The sequence below is a fragment of the Pholcus phalangioides genome, unplaced genomic scaffold (assembly GCF_987345545.1).
Source record: "Pholcus phalangioides strain wild (caught in Gottingen) unplaced genomic scaffold, Ppha-v1.0 ptg000014l_1, whole genome shotgun sequence".
NCBI classification, from domain to species: Eukaryota; Metazoa; Arthropoda; class Arachnida; order Araneae; family Pholcidae; genus Pholcus; species Pholcus phalangioides.
The window spans coordinates 7,563,176-7,586,084 of NW_028301607.1; the positions used below are offsets into that span (position 1 = coordinate 7,563,176).

Sequence of the window (22,909 nt, forward strand, 5' to 3'; positions counted from 1 at the left end):
GATGATGAGAAATTCAAAAAATATGGAAGTCAAGCCTTATCGAAGATGAATAAAAACAATAGTTCATTGCCAGTAATTATTGAATTTGGGTGCGTCTAAATTTCGATTCAAATTTAAAATTCACGTGAATCCATAAAAAGAGGTTTATTTTGTGCGTTAAAATGCAATATATTTTACTATTATTTTGTAAAATTTGTTGATTATTTGATGTTTATTTTCATTTAAAGTATTTTGTTTATATGATATACGCAAACATTAGGTTTCAAACAGTCCTTATTAAAATCAAATACTCGTTATGCAGTAAAAGAATCAACATTTCAACTAAAAATAATTACATTTTTTACCTTGTAATCACTATTTTTTTCATTCATGAGTTTTATATCTGTAACTTACACTGTGATTAGTGTGAAGGTAGCTCGTTTCATCAAAGTTGCAATGAAATGAGCACAGTGATTAATGGATGCTTTTAAAGTTCTTGATCTGTTGAATTTAGGCGAAATTCTGGTTTGAAGAGGTTCTGGCCAAGAGGCTAATTGGGGGGGGGGGGGTTAAAGGTGGAAGGTGATCTAAAACAGGGTCTTTCACCTTGCTACAAGCTAGGGCCACACTCATGTTCAGCCTGGCATTCGTGAAGCTTGCCCCCCTCCTGGGATGAAGCGGCATAGGTTTTCTACACACTGGCCCAATGTTCTGTCCTGATGATGAGTAATAGATTGATTATTGTGCATTAGAAATAACTATTTATTAAAATGAATGCTATGCATAATTTGACAAAAATTGAGCACATTTGCTATCTGTTGTGACACGGCAAGCGGAAGTGTTTCTCTTGGGGGTTTCTCGCCAAGCGAGGTCAAAATCTTGTCAAGTATGAGCAGCTTTGGCTATAAAGCACAATTTCCAAACCTTTTTTGTCCCATCACCCCCCCCCCCCCTTCAGAAATTTCTCCCATCGCTCCCCAGTGCAATCTAACCCATAGAATCCTATGTTATACTCATAGCTTCTACTGCCCCTCCTCTGGAACATTCCATTGCCCCCGGGGAGTTAACATCCATGTTTGGAATCACTGCTATAGAGCATCCCCCTCCCCCGTAATTTAGTTGAGATTAAGAGAAATATTGATGCAGTACAAATATCAGATGTATACAATGCGATAAAAGAGGTACAGCGCAAACAATATATATATGAGATATGGTGCAAGAGAGAGAAAATATATAAGAAATGTGGTATAACAAAAATAATGTATGGAAATTATACATGACATCAGTAACATTTGGAAATCAATAGACAAGCAAAAAAATATATTTTTAATAAATTTTCTTAAATAAAAATAAATTATTTTTCCTTGGCATGTTCAGAACATAACATTTGCTTCCAGAACATAATATGCCAATGCATGTTGTGATTATTGTTGTTCGACCAATGTGTGGCGCAAACGATTGGAAGAGTGGGAAGGAAGATGGTTCATTGACTGGGTGGGGAGATGGAAGGTCCTGGTGGTTCTCTTCAACCAGCCTTCCAATACTCAACGCCTGAGTGGTAAGATACTGTCTACCACCATGAAGGTTGCCATCCAGTTCACAGGTTGAATCCTGGAGATAAAATATAGATAAAACAAGTTATTTCTCCTAAACTAATCTGAACGACCACCAATAGATGGTGCCTTCATTTTTTACCTGACTTGATTGATAGTGAATTGCCGTAAGGTGATATGGTCAGAGTTAGTGTGGGATAAACTTTAGGCCTATCCTGTAAAATAATATCCTTCCAATGCCTTTCAGCCTCCAACATTTGACTATCATTGCCCAATGGTGGAATAGCCACGCTACTCGCCAGGGTCGTAAGTAGAAGGGAGTAACTGCCCCGGGCAGCAAAATTTAGGTGGGAACAAAGAACACGTTACAAAATTATATAATTTTAAAAGTATAGGGACAGCAAAAGAATGTTTGTCCCGGGTGGCAAAAATCTTAGTTATGGCCATGCTACTCGCCCATCACCAACCTTGGAATATATTGGGGCTAGACAGGCCCTGGCTTTAGCCAACCCGTAGTATCCCATGTTTTATGTGGTGTCTGCACTCCCTCCCTGTCCCATTGTCCTTTGCCTAGGGTTGATATTGCCCATTTCAGGAAAAGGATCTCTGGAGGGGGGGGTCGAAGTTGTTTGGTTTGGTCAATCAAGTTCTTCGTCTCTTGTCCATGAAATAAATCAGGCCTAGCATTGAACTCCCATGAGAAGAAAATTATTACTGTTAGGCGTACTTTTTAGAGTTCATTTGTTTTGCTTTAATGCAATCTACTGAATATGTGTGATTAATGATAACCAGGATAGAGTTTTTACCAGAATAGGAGCCTAATGCGATAATAATGAGACCACAATGTTTGATTGTTCACATGGAAAAAAGTGTTTTTTGTTTTTTTTTACAGCTTGCGGATAATACAGAGGAAATTATGCTATGTTTCTCTGACGCTCATTCACTAGAGCCATAGTAGTAAAGTCTAGCAGTGAAGGGAAAATCAGAATAACTTGCTGTGTATGCTTACTTGCTCAGTCAGCTATATAACTTTTTAGAAAACAAAATATTCTTATGTGACCTATGCTATTCCCTTCTTATTTCCCTACTTTGTATTTTTCTTCGTAATTTTTTTGGTCCACTAAGCATATATGCTATAATGATTATAATCAGAATATTTTTGTTCTATACAGTGGAGGCTTGGAACTCTTGTTTGAAAAAAAGAAAAAACATGAAGTCAAGCTCCCGGCATCAGATGAAAAATGTGAGTTATTCTGCGCATCTGGAAAAATTGCTGTATATGTTGTGTTTAAAATTTAATATTTTTTTTCAAACTTTTAAAAGTTTACTACTTATTGGTAAAGTTACTTGTGTGGTGTTTCAAATGTAAAAACTATGCATATGTTTGATTTTTCTGTACATATGTGACAGTTGAAACACATCTACAATGAAACCCCTCTTCATGGTTATCCCTCTTTTACGGCCGGAAAATATAATTGTATTTTTTTTTTTGTTTCAAAGCTCGTAAATAACAACCTCCCCCCCCCCCCCCAAATGTAGTTACCTCCTCTTCTCCTCTTTTACAGACATTTCCCCCCTCCCCCCGCAAGTGGCTGTAAAATAGGGGATTTCACTGTGTATAGCAGGGGTCGTCAATCTTTCTGACATAGTGGGCCATATAACTCATAAAAATTATAAGATGAAAATCAGACTCAAGTGCTTAACGTAATTTACATTGATGTCTTCACAGAAGGGTCAAGAGGGCTCTGAGTTTAACAGGGGCTCGGAATTGTTGAAGGCTTGTATTTATTCTGACATTAATTTTTTTTTTCCATTATTTTCAGTTTTAATCTTCCAAAATAATTTTTTTTTTCCACCAGAATGTTCTCTTTCATTTGGCTCCAAATGAAAGAGAACCTTAGCCAAATTGACACACCATAAAAATGTGGATTCTAAAACAACTTATATCAAGATGGAAAAATAAATCAAAGTTGTAGCCCTACCACTTTTTCCATCTGATTTCCCAAATTGCTACAGTTGATAAAAAGTCAGGGGGAACCCCGATTCAAGGGCAATGCATAGCATGCCCGTCTCTGACAAACTTTATGGTTCTCATTCGTGAGAATACTGAGAATATAATTCTGAAAACCCTGTCAGTTGAAATTATATTGTGATTGGAAACATTCCAAACATCTGAAATTTTTTTTTTTTACTTTAATGTTTATAATAAAGTAGGGTTGGGTGCCGGTAAAAACCCAAAAAGCGGAAAAAAACCAGGCAAAAATTGATAAAAATTATTTTTTTTTTTTACTCAAGCTTAGTTTTTCAATTATGAAATATTCTTTTCAATATAAAAACTTAAAAAACATGTGAAAAGACTATTTATTTATTGAATTGAAAACAAATCCAATTTGTTTATTCTTTGAATTTGAAAAATGAAAAATTTTTATCTGACAAAAATAGGCTACTTGCTTTATCCAAGTAAAATATGCATCATCCAGATTTTTTATTTAAAAAAAATTCATATGTAAAAGACTCTTTATAGAACTGAATCAGATAAATCCAATTTTTTAATTCTATGAATTTTTGCCACTGGCAAAAATGTGGCAAAAACTATTTTTACCGTGGCTTTTCCCACTGCTGCAAAAACTTGCCAACCCTGATTTATAAGAGATGAAAACGAATACTTAACGTTTTTGATTGCAAAAATAAATTATCAGTGAATGTTATAATTTTACTTAATTTCCTCAAGGCAAAGTAACTGTTATCCTCATTTTGTGTTTTGATCAATATTTCAAAATCAATTGCCATGATATCAAAGTCTGTATAGATGTCTGTATTTCGATGCATAAATTGGGTATCAATTACTGATTGCGTTTCAGGGACCATCCGATTGCTAATCACGTGGTTGAAGGAAAACCTACTGAAGGAGAGACCTGAGTTTTTCATTCAAGGCAATAGTGTGTAAGAAGATCAAACTTTCTGAAATTTTAGTTTTGAACAATATTTTGTGCTTTTCTCCCATTTTCTACTCTATTTTCTATGAGACCTAGACTTGTTTTTCAGGTTTCTGCCTTTGACGAGATTTTTCATTTTCTTCATAAATCCAAAACATACCCATACTTCCTATCTGAGCCATCTTCGGCCATTATAGTTAAACTGTTCAATATCATATTTTCATCCATATATCTTTATTTTTTAAAAAATTATGTGCACTCACACATTGTCTTAACTAACGGACAGCTTCTCTATGTAATTTCTTAATATCTAAGTTATGTTTGACTGTTATTCATTAACAGTTAGTTGGGTTATTCTGAACACATAATGTTGTGTCACCAGAAATTTTTTATACAAATTATATTTCGTTTTGCAACTTTTTATTTCCTGCTCCTATATAGATCTCAAATTATTACATCTTTGCCTGTCTTCTATCATTTTTTCCACAAATTTTTAAAATTTACTGTAATAATATAATAAAATAATTTTTCTTAACAAAATACCTTTCTCTGCTGTTCTGTTTAGTCTCATCATGGTTATTTTTGGCACTCAAAGCTTCTTAAAAAAAACCTACACCTATGTTGCTGCTTTTTTTAAATTGGATCTTGGATGGCTTCAAGCCCAAAACATTGTTTGAACCCTGTGTTTATTAGGCTAGAAACTGAAATAAGCCTTTTGATCAAAGAAAAGAATGTTATCGGTTGCCGTAATAAGATGCTGTTCCAGAAGGAATTTCATGTTTGCAAGACAATTTTTTGTTCCATATGTTTTCGAATCTATTTGGAGGTTTTGATTGATATTTGAAGGGTAAAAGTGGTAAACACATTGTAAATGCCAAAGGGGGAAATCGTGAAAAACTGGTTTTGTAGCCTGTAGAGACGTTCACATTTGCAATCTTTTCACTTACACTTTTGAACCACTTAGAGAACTACCAGGAACTTTTCACACTGACGGCATTATGAAGTATTGCTCATTCGACAATTCAGCATGAAAAGCAGTGTTTGACTCTTTTTCTTTTCTTTTTTTTAGCGCTTACAGCATTTATCATTTTGTAAATGCAATTTTTTTATTAAGATTATTTCTTTCATTTTATATATGTGTTTTTTCTCTCTTCCCCAGGAGACCTGGTATTCTAGTTTTGGTTAATGATTCAGACTGGGAATTAATGGTAAGTTGATTGATGGCCACCACATAGGCGTCTGTGTCATTTTGTCGAACCACTCACTGGTTGAACAGTTTTGTCATGTTATTTTGTTAAAATTGTTGCTTGTCTCTTTGAAATTGATGCATAAAAATTCAAATCGTTCTCTCTCCCTATCCCACGACATTTCTGACAAGATTTTTACCAGAATATTTTTCAGTATTGTGTAGCATACATGTACCTCAAAACATTCCTCTGAGGCAGGGGTTCTCAATTTTTTTGCACCCATGACACCCGTTTCCCTAATCAATGCTTATTTGTGGCTCCCTCTAGAGCAATTTAACAATGAATCTCTTCGAAAAACCTTTGTCTGGGCTGCTACTTCACGGCACCCATGACAAAGGTTGACAGCACACAGTTTGGGAACCCCTGCTCTGGTGAATTTCTAACGAGTTGGTGCAAGCTTGAACATGTGTTCTGAATGGTCTTTTTCTTAATGTTTAATCTACATGTTGCCAGAGTTAGTTAGTTTTTGTGCATTTCAAATTGAAAATGACAGGTGCCTGGATTTTCATGTTATGTAAGTATCCATTCGAAGGTAGACTGGCTTCAGTGACTTTGGAGTGGGTAAACAGTGCTTCAAGTTATCAAGCTGGTGATATAGCTGTTAAGTTGACGAGTAGAATGGAATCCCCAGTCTTTGTTAAATAGGCACTATGTGCATGGTCTCATAAACCTTTTTTTCCTGGTTATATACTCAACTAAAATACTTAAGAGCTAAATCAGCACCTCCTAGAGATAGAAGGCCTCTGCACTGTTTGCCAGCCATAAACGTCATTTAGACTACCTAGCAAGTTTGCCACATTTTGAAACACAGCATCCTATTTCGTTTCTTCTTATTTTGGCATAGAATTTTCCTGATTGGCTCACAAATACGTCAGTAATTGGATGTGGGGCATAGAAATCACCGATTCTAAGCCTGATCATTTCCATTTTTCACAGCGATGATATCGGAACGAGCAGGGAATTATTTTCCCCTGAATATTCTGAGGGAAAATGGACTACTTACTGACGTCACAAGCAGACTGCGGAGGCCTTCTATCTCTAGGAGGTGGTGGCTAAAATGCTTGACTACTTGGATTCAAATTAAAATTTAGTTGACTACTAAATTACTCAACTTGACGTAAATAGGCCATTATGGTAGACACCTTCAGTGATGATAAATTGAGCGCCTTGTCTTACCAGATATGACTGAAACCAAAAGTATGCTGGTATTTACAGCAACTACAGGTTCATGCTGCATAGGACTTGGAGCTGTGAATTTATCACAGAACAGTTGAATGAGCTATTTACAAAATTTCTCTTTGAAAAACCCGATCCACATATGTAACGCTCTCCAAATAAATGAACAACTTTAGGTTTTCTTTGCATTTCAAACACGCAGTTTTATACATTTTTATTTTTGGGGTGTAAGTTTATGGCCTGTCACCAATCCTTTATGTGGTTGCTCTAAAATGTCTATTTATTTTATTGTACTTTCAGGGAGAACTAGATTATGAAATCTGTGCCGATGATAACATCCTCTTCATATCCACGCTGCATGGAGGATAAAGTTTCTGCATTCACTTTCCAATCATTGATCAAATTAGTAAATGAAAAATACTGTAATTCAATAAACTTCGCAATCTGGAAAGGAAAAAAAAGTTTTTTATTTCACTGAAAGTTTTATTTTCTGTCTAAAAACTGCCTTGCTCAAGCACCAAAATGTCTGAAAGATTGAAGCTCGTTTCTGCTGGTCGAGAGGTCAAAGTGTGGGAGTGCTCAAAGTATGCTTTGTGCTATTCTTATGGCAGTGAACTTTCTACAACGTTTCGTAGTGTGCATTGGAGTCCTGAGTTTAATTACATCATCAGCACACCTAGTTCTGCTAAGTTTTCATTGCTGACGTCTGTCAAAGGAGCAGCTCTGAGTCATTACAACATAGATACAGGTTATGATAACACAGTCGCTTGTTTTACTAATGTGACGGGTAGACACATCGGCATTGGAACAAAGATCGGTAAGGTGTCGCTCTGGGATGTGAAGCACAAGAAACCCATCAAAACATTCTTTTGTGATAAGAGTGAAGTAAATAGCCTCCGGTGTTCCTGGAATGATTTGTTTATGGCTGCTGGCATGGCAAATGGCAACATCGTTCTTATGAACCTGGGAACCACGCAGACTTCTGCACCGTTTCCATGTGCTCCCGGTCAGTCGATACACAGCTTGCAATACAGCTATGCAAAAAAGTACCTTGTTGGGTGCACCACTGAAGATGGTTCGGTGTATCTATGGGATACAAATGGCAAACGGCTGACTGCCAGTTTCCACTCTGCCCATGTTGCTTGTGCCACTGGCTTATGTTTCTCGCCCACAAATAATTTGCTGTTAACTACTGTCGGACTCGATAAGAATCTGATATGCTATGACACAGAGAGCAAGAAGCCAGTGAGGACTCTAGAGTGTGAGGTTCCTTTGACCTGTATCGATTTCAAAGAAGATGGATTCACTCTAGCAGTGGGAACTATGCGGGGTACTATTCTAATATTTGACCTCCGTAACCTTGTATATCCTTTCCAAACAATTCCTGCTCATATGGGTCCTGTCAATAGTTTATACTATCAAACTAATATTATTGCTGCTGCAGAACAGGAGAAAAACTTAAAAAAGGGCAGTTCAATGAGGTCTGATACAAAGTCATCAAAAACTTTGAATTTTAATGAGGTTGAGAGCAAAAGCTGGTCAGCTGGTGCCGAGAGTGTTGTAATTAGTCTCGATAAATCTAATGCTAGTACCACCACCACCAATAAAGACAGAGTGAGTTTGACATCCGAGATATTTTCACCCTTGAAAGATCTTTCTGGTATTTCTCCCAATGTTACTTTAGCGTCTGAAGGTTCTGCTCCATCTAGTAGTAATAAATTAGTGAAGCAGTTCAGAAAATCCTTACCACGGGAAAATTCATTAGCTGTCGTATTCTCACCATTGGAAGAATCAAACAAGAGTCCTAAAGAAACGTCACCTGGAAACGATCCAGCTCATATTGGAAGATTGTCTTTTTCTGAATCACCCAGTCCCAACAGCTATAGCCTTCTAACGGCACGTACGTGGCGTAAACCAGAGAAAGATTCATCAGGTCTTTCCTTCACTACTAAAGTGACATCCCCATCCTCAAATCTCAGTCCTAATAAGTGGCCCACGGAGAAACCTACATTTAATACATCTGCTAACTGCATGCCTGATTTGTCCTGCCTTACTCTGAGAGGGATGTGCTCTTCAAAAAATGCCACAAGTGCCCCAGATTCGAATCAACCTGGGGTCCAAAACTCTGCCGCAACATTAACACCTGATGATTCTCTCTCTGCAAAATCTGTCACTGTGACACCACCGTCCCTGGATGACACCAAAGCCTGCGATGTAGGTCAAGTTGAAGCGAATGTGTCCGAAAACGACATAAGCAACAGTAGAATCAATGGTGCCAGCAAAACTATCGCTGGGGATATCGACGGTGGTTTCATAGACGAGGGCAAAGGTACAAGTGTCCAGAATACTCCGCTCACTCCTCAAGCTTTTCAGACCGAATACATGCGTCAGCTCATCATGGATGCCATGGAGGAGCACACCGACAGCATGCGGCGAGATTTCCATGCTTATCATGTTCAGATGTCCAGGCAGTTGGAGAAGCAGAAAGAAGATCTTGAACAGCTTTTCAAGAAGTATTCCGTTGATGCCGATCTTTTGTCTGAAGTCGTGAACTTGAAGAAGGAGAATAATTTTCTCAAGCATGCCTTTAGATGATTCGTTCGCTAGATTATTGAAACTTCTTGCTGAATGTTGGATGCAGGTATTTATAGTGTGGTTAATAAATTGTTATTGTCAGAGCTTTATACATAGTTCGTCCCACATACATTTTAACCAATTATGAAGTTTGTTAAAGATATAGTTGAGTTTACATCGCTGCTACTTCATATGTGTTTATCAATATATATTGAATAGATTGTAGAAGACTTCAAAGAAGAGATCGGCATATACAAGTTTCGCTCTTTTCAATTTAAGACTGATTATTGTTAGTAAAGTTGTATTAACTGTGTCGGAAATGGCAAATGCATGAAATCGGGTAGTCTATTTTATGTATGATTTTAGAGAGAGAGAGAGAGAGACATACAAATATAGTAAAAATGAACATAATTTATCAATTTCATACGTATTCAAATAATTATGGTTTTTTTTAAAATTTTTCTGTAAAACTGACCAAATATATTTGAATCAAGCTAAGTTTCAAAGCAATGTTGAATTTTATTGTGTTAGTTGCAGACCTTTTATCTATGTAATTGTATCTCTTACACATATATAGCTGTAGCCAGGGTTGGCAGTTTTTTTGACACCTGGAAGTTTAAACTAGTGTCCCCCCCCCCCGAAACAGTCGAAATGACGGTCCTCATGGTTCCCAACCTTTCCCCCCCCCCTTGTATAATGTCTTATCTGTTAAAATTCAGGGTTTTTTTCTGCAATTGACTACATTAATTATCCAATAATTGATTTCTATGAATTCCTTTACTTGTTGTTCAATGTCTTTTTCGGCTATGACAAATATTTTATTTTGGCGTCATTGTTCAAAAAATTAACTCAAAAACAAAAGTAAAAAACACTATTTTTTTAACTTTTTTTTTTAGGTTTGGAAAACAAGATTAATAAGTGAAAAATTATTCCACTATTTAAATCATTAAGTGAAGAACTCTGGTCAACTTTACTGAATAGTTCACTTATTGATTGCAGTTGCAAAAACTATAATATTTCTTTGACACATTTGATGTTTTTCCTGAGTCGTGCTCATGACAGTATCAAATCTAAGCTCAACATGCTTATAACATGAGGTACCAAATGTAAGCAAACCATGAAATAGCGTAAGTAAATAATGGTATTTTCTCTCGACCGAAATTTAAAACAAGTATGATCGCTAATCGAAAAGAAAAAAAGAAACTTTTACTATGCAAAATTCGTATGACATTTCTATGTGTGCAGAAGATAAAGCGTGAAAATATTGTTATAATTCATATTTTTATCATTTTAATTTTCATGAATGATCAGTCAACATGTAATTTTTCTTTTCATCTCGCACCCCCAAAGCCGGTTGAGAACCACTGGTTTAAACTGCCACATGAAAAACCTCAAATATTACATTTCAATGTAAAAATTCCAATTGAAAATAAATATGTTAAATGTGCATGTAATGTCTAAAATGGGATCACTCCTGTAATATATTAGTTAAGACGCTATAGAATTAATTCCTTCTATAGAATCTAAGAAAATCAATACAGCTCAATATGATATTCAAATAACTTTTCCACTCTAGAATTATCTTAAGCAATATAATTATAATCATCTACACTCTTCTTTTTCCAACAAATAATTGCCCAAAAATGCTTTCATGCTATAAATATGCAAAGGTGAATTTTTGTTATTGCTAAATAGTATAGAAAACTAAATGTACTGGAAACAATGTTCTTACTGGGCATAGCAGTAGCAAATTTCTTTCAACCAAACATAAAATTGAAGAACTGACTAATGTGCAAAATGATTCGACTCTAAATTAGACACCAGAAGAAATTAGCAGATGCTTCTCAGTGTCTATGAGATATGGTCTGAAGAAACTCCCCACCTTCTTAGTGCAAAGAGTAACAATGTCTAACCCTGTGATTTAGTGGAAGGGAATTGTTTTTTCAATTGATGCTGTATCCCAACTTGCGATACTTTGGCTAACGAGTCCTGCTAGCTAACCTTCAATCAAAAGAATATTTTCAAACTTTGTATTTGTACTAAGAAATCTTATGAATGGGAATAAATGAGTAAACCCAGTTATATGTATTGTTGATATTAGAAACTATGCTGTAACTTACTTTTGCTACGGAATAGAATCGTGTGCAGACGATAAAATTTAGAGCATAAAAACTAATATTCCGCCTTAATTACTGTAACAAATTAATATTTTGAACTGTAAAACATTGTATTCTGCTTGAAAAATGTGTGTTTGTTTTTCAACGTATCTAATAAGAAATTATTTTAATACATTGATTACAGTTTTTTAACGCTTGTATTTTTGGCGTCAAAAACCCAACCCTGGCTTTAGCATCTGGAAAATACGCTTCTTCTGATTTCTGCTGGAAATATGATTTCACTATTGATCTATTTACCATATTCCCTTGCATTAGCTGGAATGACATAAAAAATCAGGGGACACCAGTTTTTTGAATGTAAGAATCTGATCCATGCCGTGAAAAGTGAGGTTCAATAAGGATCATATGATACATTTAAAAAACTGATACCAATCTTTATCAAATTGGAGTGAAACAATAGCTTTCACTGTAGCAAATGTGTGTCTAAGCATTTGATAACAATTTAAAAAAAATTAAGCATTTACTTATTTTCTGACCTAATTATTGCCATCCTAATACAAAATACACATGCTGTGTTTTGCACGTTCAGAGATTGATGAAATATTCAGTCTCTCTTGTATTACAATATTATGCTTTGCAGTGAAATTCATTAGTTTTTTTGCTAATCAAAGAATACAAAAATAATTTGTAGTCTACAAGTAATGAATATGCTTAGTATCCAACATTTGCTATAAAAACCAAGATTTATACAGTTGACTCTCATTTTTACGAACCTGCACAGGCTTGATAAATAGTTCCTAAAATTGAAAGTTTGTAAATGGGAGAGACAATGGAAAAACAAATTATGGTGCCTACAGACTACTCTGATGTGATGTTGGACCACATGGTAATGTGTGTGATGTGAAGTTCCACCTATGAGTCTTCTGTAGGTATGTTTCCACTGTGCTGACGTGACACATCATTACAATGTGGTCCCATGTCATGTGAGATTAGTCTGTAGACATCTCGAGTCACTCACCTCTATTGTTGACATTTTCCAAAAAAATCACTTATATTTGTTCCGTTCAGAGGACCAGTTTATAAAAAATAGAGTGTTCATAAATCTGAGGTTCATCAAATTGAGTGTTGACTGTAGTATAGCGAAAGCAAATGTGAAATTCAAATTATCTTCATCAGAAAACCCTAAAATGCAGAAATCATACAAGGTTTAAATCAACCAATTCAAGAATTTTCTGGAATCTGTGACTCAAATTTTACCGAAAATACAGATATTCTAGGCATACTGATCTCCCTTGCTATTTGCTGGCTAATGCAGGGAAATGTGGTTGTTTGAATATCCTGAAAGTTTTTTTTTAATTTTGCTGGGTGAGAAAAAATCCCCTGTTCAGCAAAAAACAGATGTTCCTGACTTTCTGTGGTGGTAGTGTGAATGATTTTAAGATGTCTAAAAATGACTTCGAGAATTCAGACAGCATTAAGTTCTTGAGGGTTATTTTTCTGCCTCTGTAGCTCCATCTGTTCTGTAAATTATCTGGTAGTGGCATTTGTTAGATTCTTTATATAAAGGAAGTGCTCCGTAAATCTTATTTTCTCATATTTATATAAATATGTTATGATAAATTTTGTTTTAAGGCTTCGTGCTGTTAATGAAAAAACATTTTGTTTAGAGTTTCTCAGTGGCCTAGAATTTATGGTACTCATTGGTTGCAAAGCCCACAAATTTTCAGTGACTTTTATGTCACTTGTTGCCAACTCGGATATTGAGAGTTTTAACAAACCTTTCTATCATCCAAATCAGTGCTGGCTACATTTTCTTCTATCCAGAATCAAATAAACAGGATTCAGGAACCAGAAAAATAATTGCCAACGCCCAGACCACTGGACGGTGAAAATCCCAGCTATTATGTCTGCATCATAGCTTTTTCACCTAACTGTAATATCATCTCATGACTTTTATTGTGGAAGCGTTAACTAGATGTTAACTGAAAATGATAAAATAGCCAACAGATGTATAACAGGTTGTGCAATACATTAGATTTCATGTAATGTGAACTACAAATTTGAAATTTTGCTAAAGCTCGTTAGTATTCAAGTGAAAAGTCTCTAAACATTTATAGGGGGCCCCCCATATCCGATACGTACCAAATTCAGATACAAGACTAAATGTATTTAACATTGAAACGCATAGAGCAAAAATAATTGTTAATTGTTTGAAAGGACTTCAATGTCACCGTTGAGTACAATTTGTTCTGCAGACTTATTGTTCTGAAATTATTGGAATTCTATCTGCGATACGACATGCAATAATAAATATTTATTCGAGCAAGTGTTGCGTGCATCATTCAAGTGCTGCCTCACCCTGTTATCCAAAATGTATCGCACGACATGTTATTGTTTTTAGCCGAGCTCAGTTTAAAAAAATGTTAGAAATATTGTTGGACACCGATTTTAAATGTAGTTGAAGTATATAAAAAAAGATATTTATTGATGTTTTGAATTCAATGTTGCCATCACAGCCTGTGTTATCTTGATGTAGTGAAGTAGGCAGCCTTGTAGAGAATCTGAGTTTTAATCCGTCAAAATATCTGCTTTTTTCGTGTTCTCAAATTAAAAATTCATGTTAACATGGGTAAGAAGTTCAATGTTATCATGATTATATGTGTGCCATCTATTATGAATTTCTCAAGTTCTCTGGAGTTTTAACAACCATCATCCAAATTTTATTACCACATTCAAATCTCCTATCGACTATTAAATATTCTATGAATGATGTTGGTATTATTTATGTTGTTTTTAGCATTTTAATTTGGTTCTTTTAAAATATCAGTGTCTCCTCCGTATGTGTATGTTAAGTTTTGAGGGCGCGCTTCTTGTGTGGTGTGGATGTAAATTTTGCTTGATTTTCCATATAGTTTCAGTTTAACTATTTTGTATTTGTGCAGGAATTAAGAGCTCTCACAGAATGGTGATACCACTTGCAATTTGGTTATATATTTGAACAATTACATTCTTGCTGACCCGAATCTGGTAATATATTTGAGCTAATACCATTATTGTCAATGCCAATAATTATTCCCACCAACAGCTGTTTATGGGTTTGTTGAGTTGTCTAGATATTCTTTGATTCATACTGCCTCCAGGATATTTTGGAACGCTCCCAAATTTCTACTCCATCTCCTGGACTCCTACTTTTGGGGAACAATATTCCCAAATGATGACCTTCCCTCCACCAACACCAAAATGATGTGATGTGTAGTGTGTAGATTGTCTTCATTCTGCCAAAACTTAAATAAATGTGTTATTTTGTTGAAGAGACAAATTTTGTAAACAGCCCGAATCAATTCAGCAAGATAACTTTTTTTTCCTATTTTGTATCACTCTGTTTCGTATTGGAGCCAGATGGCAGTTTCTTGTTGGCGTAATGTTTATTTGGGATTTTCTTCCGGGGTGGGGGGGGACTGTGATTTCATTTAGGAAAAATTTCTTTTCTTTAGCAGGCCTTCTTTGAGACAGTGTTTCTCATAGTGTGTGTCGTGGTTCCGAGGGATTTCACCAACCTTTCTCAGGGGTGTTGTGTAGAGATGGGACGAATATTTGGCTGCTATTCAACCTATTTGGCCCTTTTGCCAAATATTCGGTTCAGCGGAATATCTGCGTAAATCTGAGCACAACAAACTAATTAAAAAAATTTATATTGGGGTTTTTTCACATAAATTAACAATTTACTGATTATATTTTATTGTGTGATGCATACCTATCCATTTCTGTGCAAGAGGTTATATCAAGGCGAATTTCTAATATAAGTAAAATAGGAAGCTGAAAATAGAATCCTACCGCAATAATGTGGAAGTGAGCATGAATTGTGCAAAATTCACTAACTGAAGAATGTACCTAGACAAGAAACATATTGAGCTACTGGAAGGGGTAAAGAACATCTAGAAAGGTTATAAGTAAATCGTGAATGTTATGATACATTAAAACATACATAACATAATACATTAATACTTGAGAGTAAATAATGGTTGACATTTTCTTAATTAGATGAAAAATTGTAACAAGTGTTGAAAAAAAAAATTGATTCTGTAGGCCTGAGCATGGCCCCCACATCCTGGAGCAGGGCCACTGGGCTGGGATCTTTCGCAGCCCCCCCCCCCCCAGTCAGACATTTCACGGGCCTTTCTATAGTTAATTTATGGCATGAAAAAGCAAAGAATGATGAGAATTGTCCTGGGTCCCTTGGCTGGAGCCCTGTCAGCCCCGCCCTTGGGGGGGGGGGGAGCCATGTCTGTAAGTACAGTGACACCTCTGCTAACGAACACCTTGGCTTGCAAACTTTCCGGCTAACAATGATTTTTCGTGATTTTTCTGCCTTGGCTAACAAACATTTTTTCAATGATATGAATGCACGCACTAACATAAAATATCCTTGTTGTGAGCTGAATTTTTGCACCAATCATCAGAATTAACGTCACTTCAGCCTGATTATCTCATGTCCAACTCATACTCTTTTTTCAGATGTACCTACACTTCTGTTTCTGAAATTCTTTGAACCATTTCATATAAAATGGCAGATTCAGCAAAAATAGAAAATGCGTTGAAAAAAAGGTGGTCTATGTTTTAGAGCATGCGTTCTTTCAGTGCAAGACTCATCGAGCTGAACAGTCTAGATTATATTTCCCATATATATGTATCAGAATCAGAAATGAGCTGGCCAAATCACAAATGGATGGGGACACTTATCAACTCGATTGGGTTGTGTCAACACGAGCTTTAGTAGACTAAAACTGGTGTTGGTTGTGAAAATAAAAAGATCTTCAGCATCTCCTTTGTGTTTTAAAAACTCATCTTTAAATTTTCGGCAGAAGCTAGAAAGAATCAAACGATTTTCCCATACAAACCTGCCGGAAATCACATTTCTGCAAACAAATGTGATTCTAGAACGAACCATCTTCGTTAGCCGAGGTATCACTGTAATATTAAAATGAAATATATCATCGTTAAATTTGATCGTCAGTATCACGGCAACAAAAATATTTTGGTTACTAGTTTTTAATAACTAAATAATATAATAAAATTAATTAAAATTCAATATCATTTGAAATTGCCAATAATTTTATTTTCAGTTAAAAATAATTTTATTTATAATTTTGATGAATTTTAAGAAAATTGATATTCGCTGAGACATCAACCAAGTATTTGGCCAAATCACTATTCGTCCCATTCCTAGTGTTGTGGTTTGTGTTGCCTATTTATGCTGCCTATTATTAGTTCTTTTATGCAGGAAAATATCTAACTATTGTGGGAAGTCGCAGATGAACCATGAATTGGGCAAGGGAACTACGGTTGACGAAAGTTTGAGAACAGGACAGTTGCTTTGGGAAAGGGGGGGGGGGAGAATCCTTTTATTTTCTCATTGTCCTAATGAAGTCAAAATTTCCCGTGCCCAAGTGGCATGGTGGTAAGATGCTCGTCTACCATCGTGAAGGTTGTTGTCAGGGTCCCGGGTTCAAACCCAAGGGAGGATATAAATAAGATATTTTCCCAAACGAACTCGAGGCGATCACCGATAGACAGCACCTTCACTTCCAACCCATCTCACTAATGGCAGTAAATTGCAATATAGCGATATGGCCAGAGTTGGTGTTTGGTGAAGTAGTCAAAATTTGCCTACACATTTACTATGAACACACAATAAATCATATCAAGACTAAACTTCTGAAACCATTCTAGTGTTTCATGCCTATGCATATTTTTTTGTCTTATCTCTTACCTTAAAAGAAAAGGTGGAAATTCTGACGCTGTATCATTCTTTCAATTCCAAGGCTTGATCTTTTCTGACCAAGATCTTGATGAAAAATTCTCAGTCATGTAATATATTAATTTTGAGTCATTTTCAAGCGAAAGACAAGACAAATTGATGAGACCATATTAAGTAAAATAATGCACTCTCCACAAAATCCTAGCTGTTGACATAAGGGGATACAGACTCCTTGATCTGGAGAATCATGGAGGGGTGTATATAGTGAATGGGGGCAGCTGCAAATGTCCACCTCCAACCTACAGCAATAATATTTTTTCCACTGGTGTGGGGAAGGTGCCTACATTCACGTATGGCTGTTGGTGGCAATGGCCCTCCACATACTGCAGCAGAGTTCCAGCATGAACAGGTCTCCCATTTGAGAAAGTCTCTGCAGAGAGCAGGCAGACCTGCAACATGATACTGACATAACGTGAAAATTTAAGCATTTCCATCTTTACTTCAGAATATGGAAGACAGGTGGCCGCACCAACATGAAACAAGCACATCTCAGCAATATAAATACATTACAGCTGTACATTCAGAACACTCATTCTCTCTCTCCGACATGTGCCGATTTGTTAGAAATTCTGTAGGGGAATGCGTATGAGGATGTGTACGGTTAAGAAGAAGCAGCAGAGTTCCAGGAGCTAGACCTTTTTTAATGAGTCCTTCAATTGTGAACTTAAAGTGTTAAAAAAATTAAAATCGTCCTGGGCTGGGGTCATGTTGGTGACACATCGCCAAATTTCGAGTAGTACCACTATTTTGTGTGAGTATTTCATAAATTTTGTTCAGCGATTTTTTGATGTATGTATAGCTTATGGTTGCCGAAATAAAATCTGAGGCTCAAATCAGTTGTAAGTTTGTTGATATAATTCTGTAAATATCTCCGCTGTTGTGTTATTTGTGAATTTTAAATGTTGTAGGCCTGGTTGCGCTTTCTGTGGAAAGACAGAAAGCAACCAGGAAAGCATTTTTTGTAATGAGAGATCAACTTGCATTCATGCCTTGAAGTTTGAAATCGAATTTGGCAGAGAATGGTGAGAGACCACTCAAATATTCAGTGTTTCGTCAATCGCTGCTTGTTAATAGAAGAGTGAAAAGTAGTAGTTGAATGAGTGAGATGTTTTTTTTTACATAATCCAGAGGCTCAGATTACACTATAATAGTTTGATAAGAGATCTTTTTTAAAAATATGCCAATAAGCCCATATTTTTCTCAGCCACCTCATTGGGCATTTTGTTTGTTGTGGCCTTGTATTTGGCTACATTCACTCGAAGATAGGGGCATTTTATGGGCAAATTGTTAATCCTAGACAGGGTAGATTAAGATGTTGGAAGGCCCTAAGCACTTAAATGATTTTGGTGCCCCCTCTATATGTATATTTTACACAATGTTGAATCTATGAATGGGGGAAAAACATCTAATGAAACTTTTATTTCATAACTAACTAATCTAAGACCAGCAGTGGATCCAGAAATAGGGTGGAGAGTAATCACCCCTTCCAAAATCCAGATAATATGGTAAAACTTGGCCTGTCCCGTAAAATACAGGACAATCCTACAATCTTACGCAATTAGCCACCCCTCCTGACTCATTGCTGTAGATCCGTGACTGTGTCTAAGGTTGAATATATGATCTGGATATTTCTGAGCACTCACTTTATTCATTTGAAAGCTCAAAGTCTTTGATAGCATCTTTAGAACTAATGCTACTTACCACATTTGTGTCTATATTTAGTAGAGATGAGCCATCATATATTTATACCACTTTAATCGAGGAAAAATAGACCCTCAATCAAAAAGGTATTTTTTCCACATTATTTGCTTCTTAATTCAACGCATCTTAAATTTTCATTTCAGTGTTTTGATTCTAGCTTTGAAATTACAATGTTAAACTTTATTGGTTTTTCCATCCCCAAATTCAGCTTGATCTCTATACTTTTCTTGATTAAAACTTCTTATGAAAAATTTGTTAAAAGATTAATTTTTAAAATTATGCAAGATAGAGACATGCATGTCAATTTTGCATTTTTTTTTTAATTGCCAAAATGCACGTTTTCGAACTTTTTTTTTTTTTTTTTTTTCAGATAGACCATGGGTTTACTATATAGGGTGGCCTCTGTTAATTCGCCCTTCAGCTCATCAACTATTTGTCGCAGAGGTATGGTTCCAATTGGAAAAATGCCAAAAATATGTCCAGAAACTACTGTTTCAGTTTTGAGAATGAAAATACAGTGTCACAAAAATAAAAATTGAGTTTACATGGACACCGTCCTAAAAAACCCAATTACAAAGTTGTTGCAAATACAGAAATCTGCGAAAAGTTGGGAAAGAACATCGTAAACTAAAGGACAGGCCTCTTTCCCTCATTTATGCTGCTCTTTCCCAACTTGACCTCCGGACTTAGAGGAGGGGTGCGGTCGCACCGGGCCGCAATTTCTTCAAAAGAAACCTCTTCCTTTCTCGGCAGATGCTTTGGAAATTTTTGATTAAAATTTAATTTATTTCCCATTAAATTATTATTGACTGTGAAAGGAGGGGTTTTCAGTTCAAAGTCCCAACAATATTTTTAGTGGTATTAGGTATGGCAGTAGCTTATTTCTAAAAGAAAAAAAAAGTTTTATGCAGGTGGTCGCATTCCTTATCCCTTGAAAAGGTCTGGCCTTTCTGCCGTTAAAGAATAACGGCTATATTAACCAAAGAAAAACATGCTTAGAGCATCAAACAAAAATGGAAACTAGAGAAGATATCTAGTACTTTTTTCCCCTTGAAAACCTCCCCTCTCAGAGTTACCATCTGGTATGGAGGTACCAATAGTACGCACAAGGTGAATGTTTATAGTTTCATTCGGCGATGCTTCCAGTATTGATGTTCCATAGTAGACTGTAGCATGGATATCCCTAGATGATTGACCCGGAGCGAGGCAGCTTCGACTGTCCTCTGGAGTGTTAATTGCATGCCTTCCTGGAAACCTCTGAACTGTCATGTTTCCCTAAGGAGGCTTGAGAATTTTTCAGTTTTAAACATTAACATCTGAATCATTCGCTCATATTCCGGAAGACGGATATACAATGTGTAAATTCTAAATTTTGACAACTACTGAGCTTCTGAAAAAAGTAAGATGTTTCTCTCTGATTTTTTTTCTCAATCTAATTATTCACCTAGTACAGTACCAACATTAGAGACATTTTGTTTCATGAACAGAGCCGGATCTTGAGTCCTGCGAACTACGCGGCCACACAAGGCGCCAACTGAAAAGGGTGATTTTTTTTATCACCAAAACATCATTCGCTTACACTTGAAAAATGTCCAGAACCGATCCTGTTCATGAATAGAGATTTCATGCACGAAAACATTTAAGAGCATAAATTTCCGAACATTTAGGAAGTAGGCTACGTTGCTTACAGCCCCCGGTAGTTCATTGCCTACTATTAAATAAATTATATCCGAAGTTTGGGCTGATTGCAGCTAGTGTTGTTAATATTCGACGCAACCTATTCCAAAGCGTCTTTTTGAATTTCGAATTTGAATATTCAAATATTGAGATTGCAATCTTGCATTTTGTTTGTGGCAAGAAATGGTTCAAACAAGTAATAACATCGAAGAGCTCATATACAGTGAATCCCACTTATAGCGCTTTCCAAAAACTCATGAAAAACGTTGTTGGTTGGAAAACGTTTTAAACGGGAGATTTCAATAAGTGTTAGTGAAAGTTAGGAGATCACGAAAATAAGTCGTACTATGAGCGAAAAAACTTTTTAAATGGGACCGTTAAGCGGAATATATATGCTGTAGTAATTTTAAATTAATCTACATTTTTTTTCTCTCTCAAATGTACTAACGTGTTTCAGAATGTTTTTCTTTATTTTTGTGAATTCCACATCCCCCTCCCCACATCCTGAAGCAGAGCCCCGCGCCTAGACTGAGATCATTAACGGGCCCTAAGCTTGCAAAAGCTTACAAAATAATATATATAAATAATATATATATAAGCTTACAAAATAATATACTCATTTTGCATGATAAATCTTTTCAAGAGGTTCCAATCAAGTCTGCCCCGGGGCTCGAGAAGGCACGATACGTCCCTGGGTGGACCCCCCCGTAGGCTCCTTCCCGTAACAGGGTCGATGCTTGGTCAGCCGAGCAAGATCACATTTTGGCGCCCTTTGTAATGTTTGGTGGCAGCACTGGACCCGCTTGCCCACCCCCATTATTTGCGGCCCTTTCCCGCAAGAGTAGGCAGGACTGCAACTAGATGCTTAGTCAACCGGGGCAAGGACGCATTTTGATGCCCCTCTGATTCGACGCCCGGGTCACAAGACACGCTGCTTCCGAAGGCGGAAACTAAAGGGGAGCAGACACGAGACGATAATCATTTATTTTGTGTATTTTTCCACATTATAAACTTACTGGGGGGGGGGGGGGGGAAGGCATGAAAAGTTTGACCTGGAGGCGTACCAGAGATTCCAGCCCAGGAGCCATGGTTTTTATAAATTCATAGACTAATGAATATCCGGTAAAAAAGTCTGACACAGCGACCCTGCTTCGAGAGGGTGAAGGAGGGACCCTGATGCACCAATATGCGTTAAAAAAGAGTGACTCGAGAAGAAATCTACTTGTGCGGAACCTATTTTTGGTGTCCCCTGCCCACGTTTTTTTTGTTTTCTGTCGACAAAGCTCACTTTTTCACAACTCGAATTTCGCACTCCTTAGAACAGTGCCCAAGTGCGGATCCAGGCGCTCGCCCCTCCCAAGAGCCGAATAATATGGGAGAAATTTGTCAGTCTCATGAAATACGGATGATCCACTGCACCTACAAACAAAGTCGCTTCCCCGACACATCACCCTGTATCCGCCTGCCTTCACTCCATTCGAAGCTGAAGATGTCTGCCACGGCTTTAATCGCAGCTAAAAATATGTCTCGGCTTCATTAACAGCTGAACATACCTGCCTTCGTTCCATTCGCAGCTGAAGATCTCTGCCTAGGCTCTATTCGCAGCTGAAGATGCCTGTACCTCCGAGCTGAATATTTCTGCCTCCACTCATTTCGTAGTTTAAGATGCCTGTCTCAGCTTCTTTCGCAGCTGAATATTTCTGCCTCTGTTCCATTCGCAGCTGAAGATATTCACCTCTACTCCATTCGCAGCAGCTGAAGATATTCACCTCTACTCCATTCGCAGCAGCTGAAGATGTCTACCTTCGCTCAGGAACGGATCCAGGGCTGGGGGCGATAGGTAAGAACCGAGTAATATTGGAAAATTTTCTTGTCCCGTAAAATACGGGACGATCCGACGAACTTGCACAATTCGCTTCTCTCGACACATCGACCTGGATCTGCACCTGGCGGTGCCCCATACAGCCGCGCAAGTCGCACGGTCAAAGAACCGTCCTCAGTTAAGAACACCGATTATGATTTCTTTTCTGAATTGTTTCCAACTCTGCTTCAACATTACAAGAGGGTGCCAAAATGCTTGCTTAACACAACTGATCGAACCTCTAGTTGTGGCCCGGGTCTTAAGGTGGCC

General features: G+C 36.8%; 2 protein-coding genes across 2 annotated transcripts; both read left to right on the top strand.

Annotated features, from left to right (window-relative positions):
- The first annotated feature begins 6 nt into the window (after positions 1 to 6).
- Urm1 (Ubiquitin-related modifier 1) lies at positions 7 to 7,328 on the top strand. Its single transcript, XM_089241657.1, has 5 exons — positions 7 to 89; positions 2,705 to 2,775; positions 4,394 to 4,475; positions 5,628 to 5,676; positions 7,192 to 7,328. Exons 1-5 carry the CDS (start codon positions 46 to 48, stop codon positions 7,258 to 7,260), a joined length of 315 nt encoding a protein of 104 aa, XP_089097783.1. The 5' UTR covers positions 7 to 45; the 3' UTR covers positions 7,261 to 7,328.
- Positions 7,329 to 7,413: 85 nt separating this feature from the next.
- LOC149078068 (protein NEDD1-like) lies at positions 7,414 to 9,486 on the top strand. Its single transcript, XM_089242093.1, has one exon. The coding sequence runs from the start codon at positions 7,414 to 7,416 to the stop codon at positions 9,484 to 9,486; it is 2,073 nt and encodes a 690-aa protein (XP_089098219.1).
- Positions 9,487 to 22,909: the final 13,423 nt, after the last annotated feature.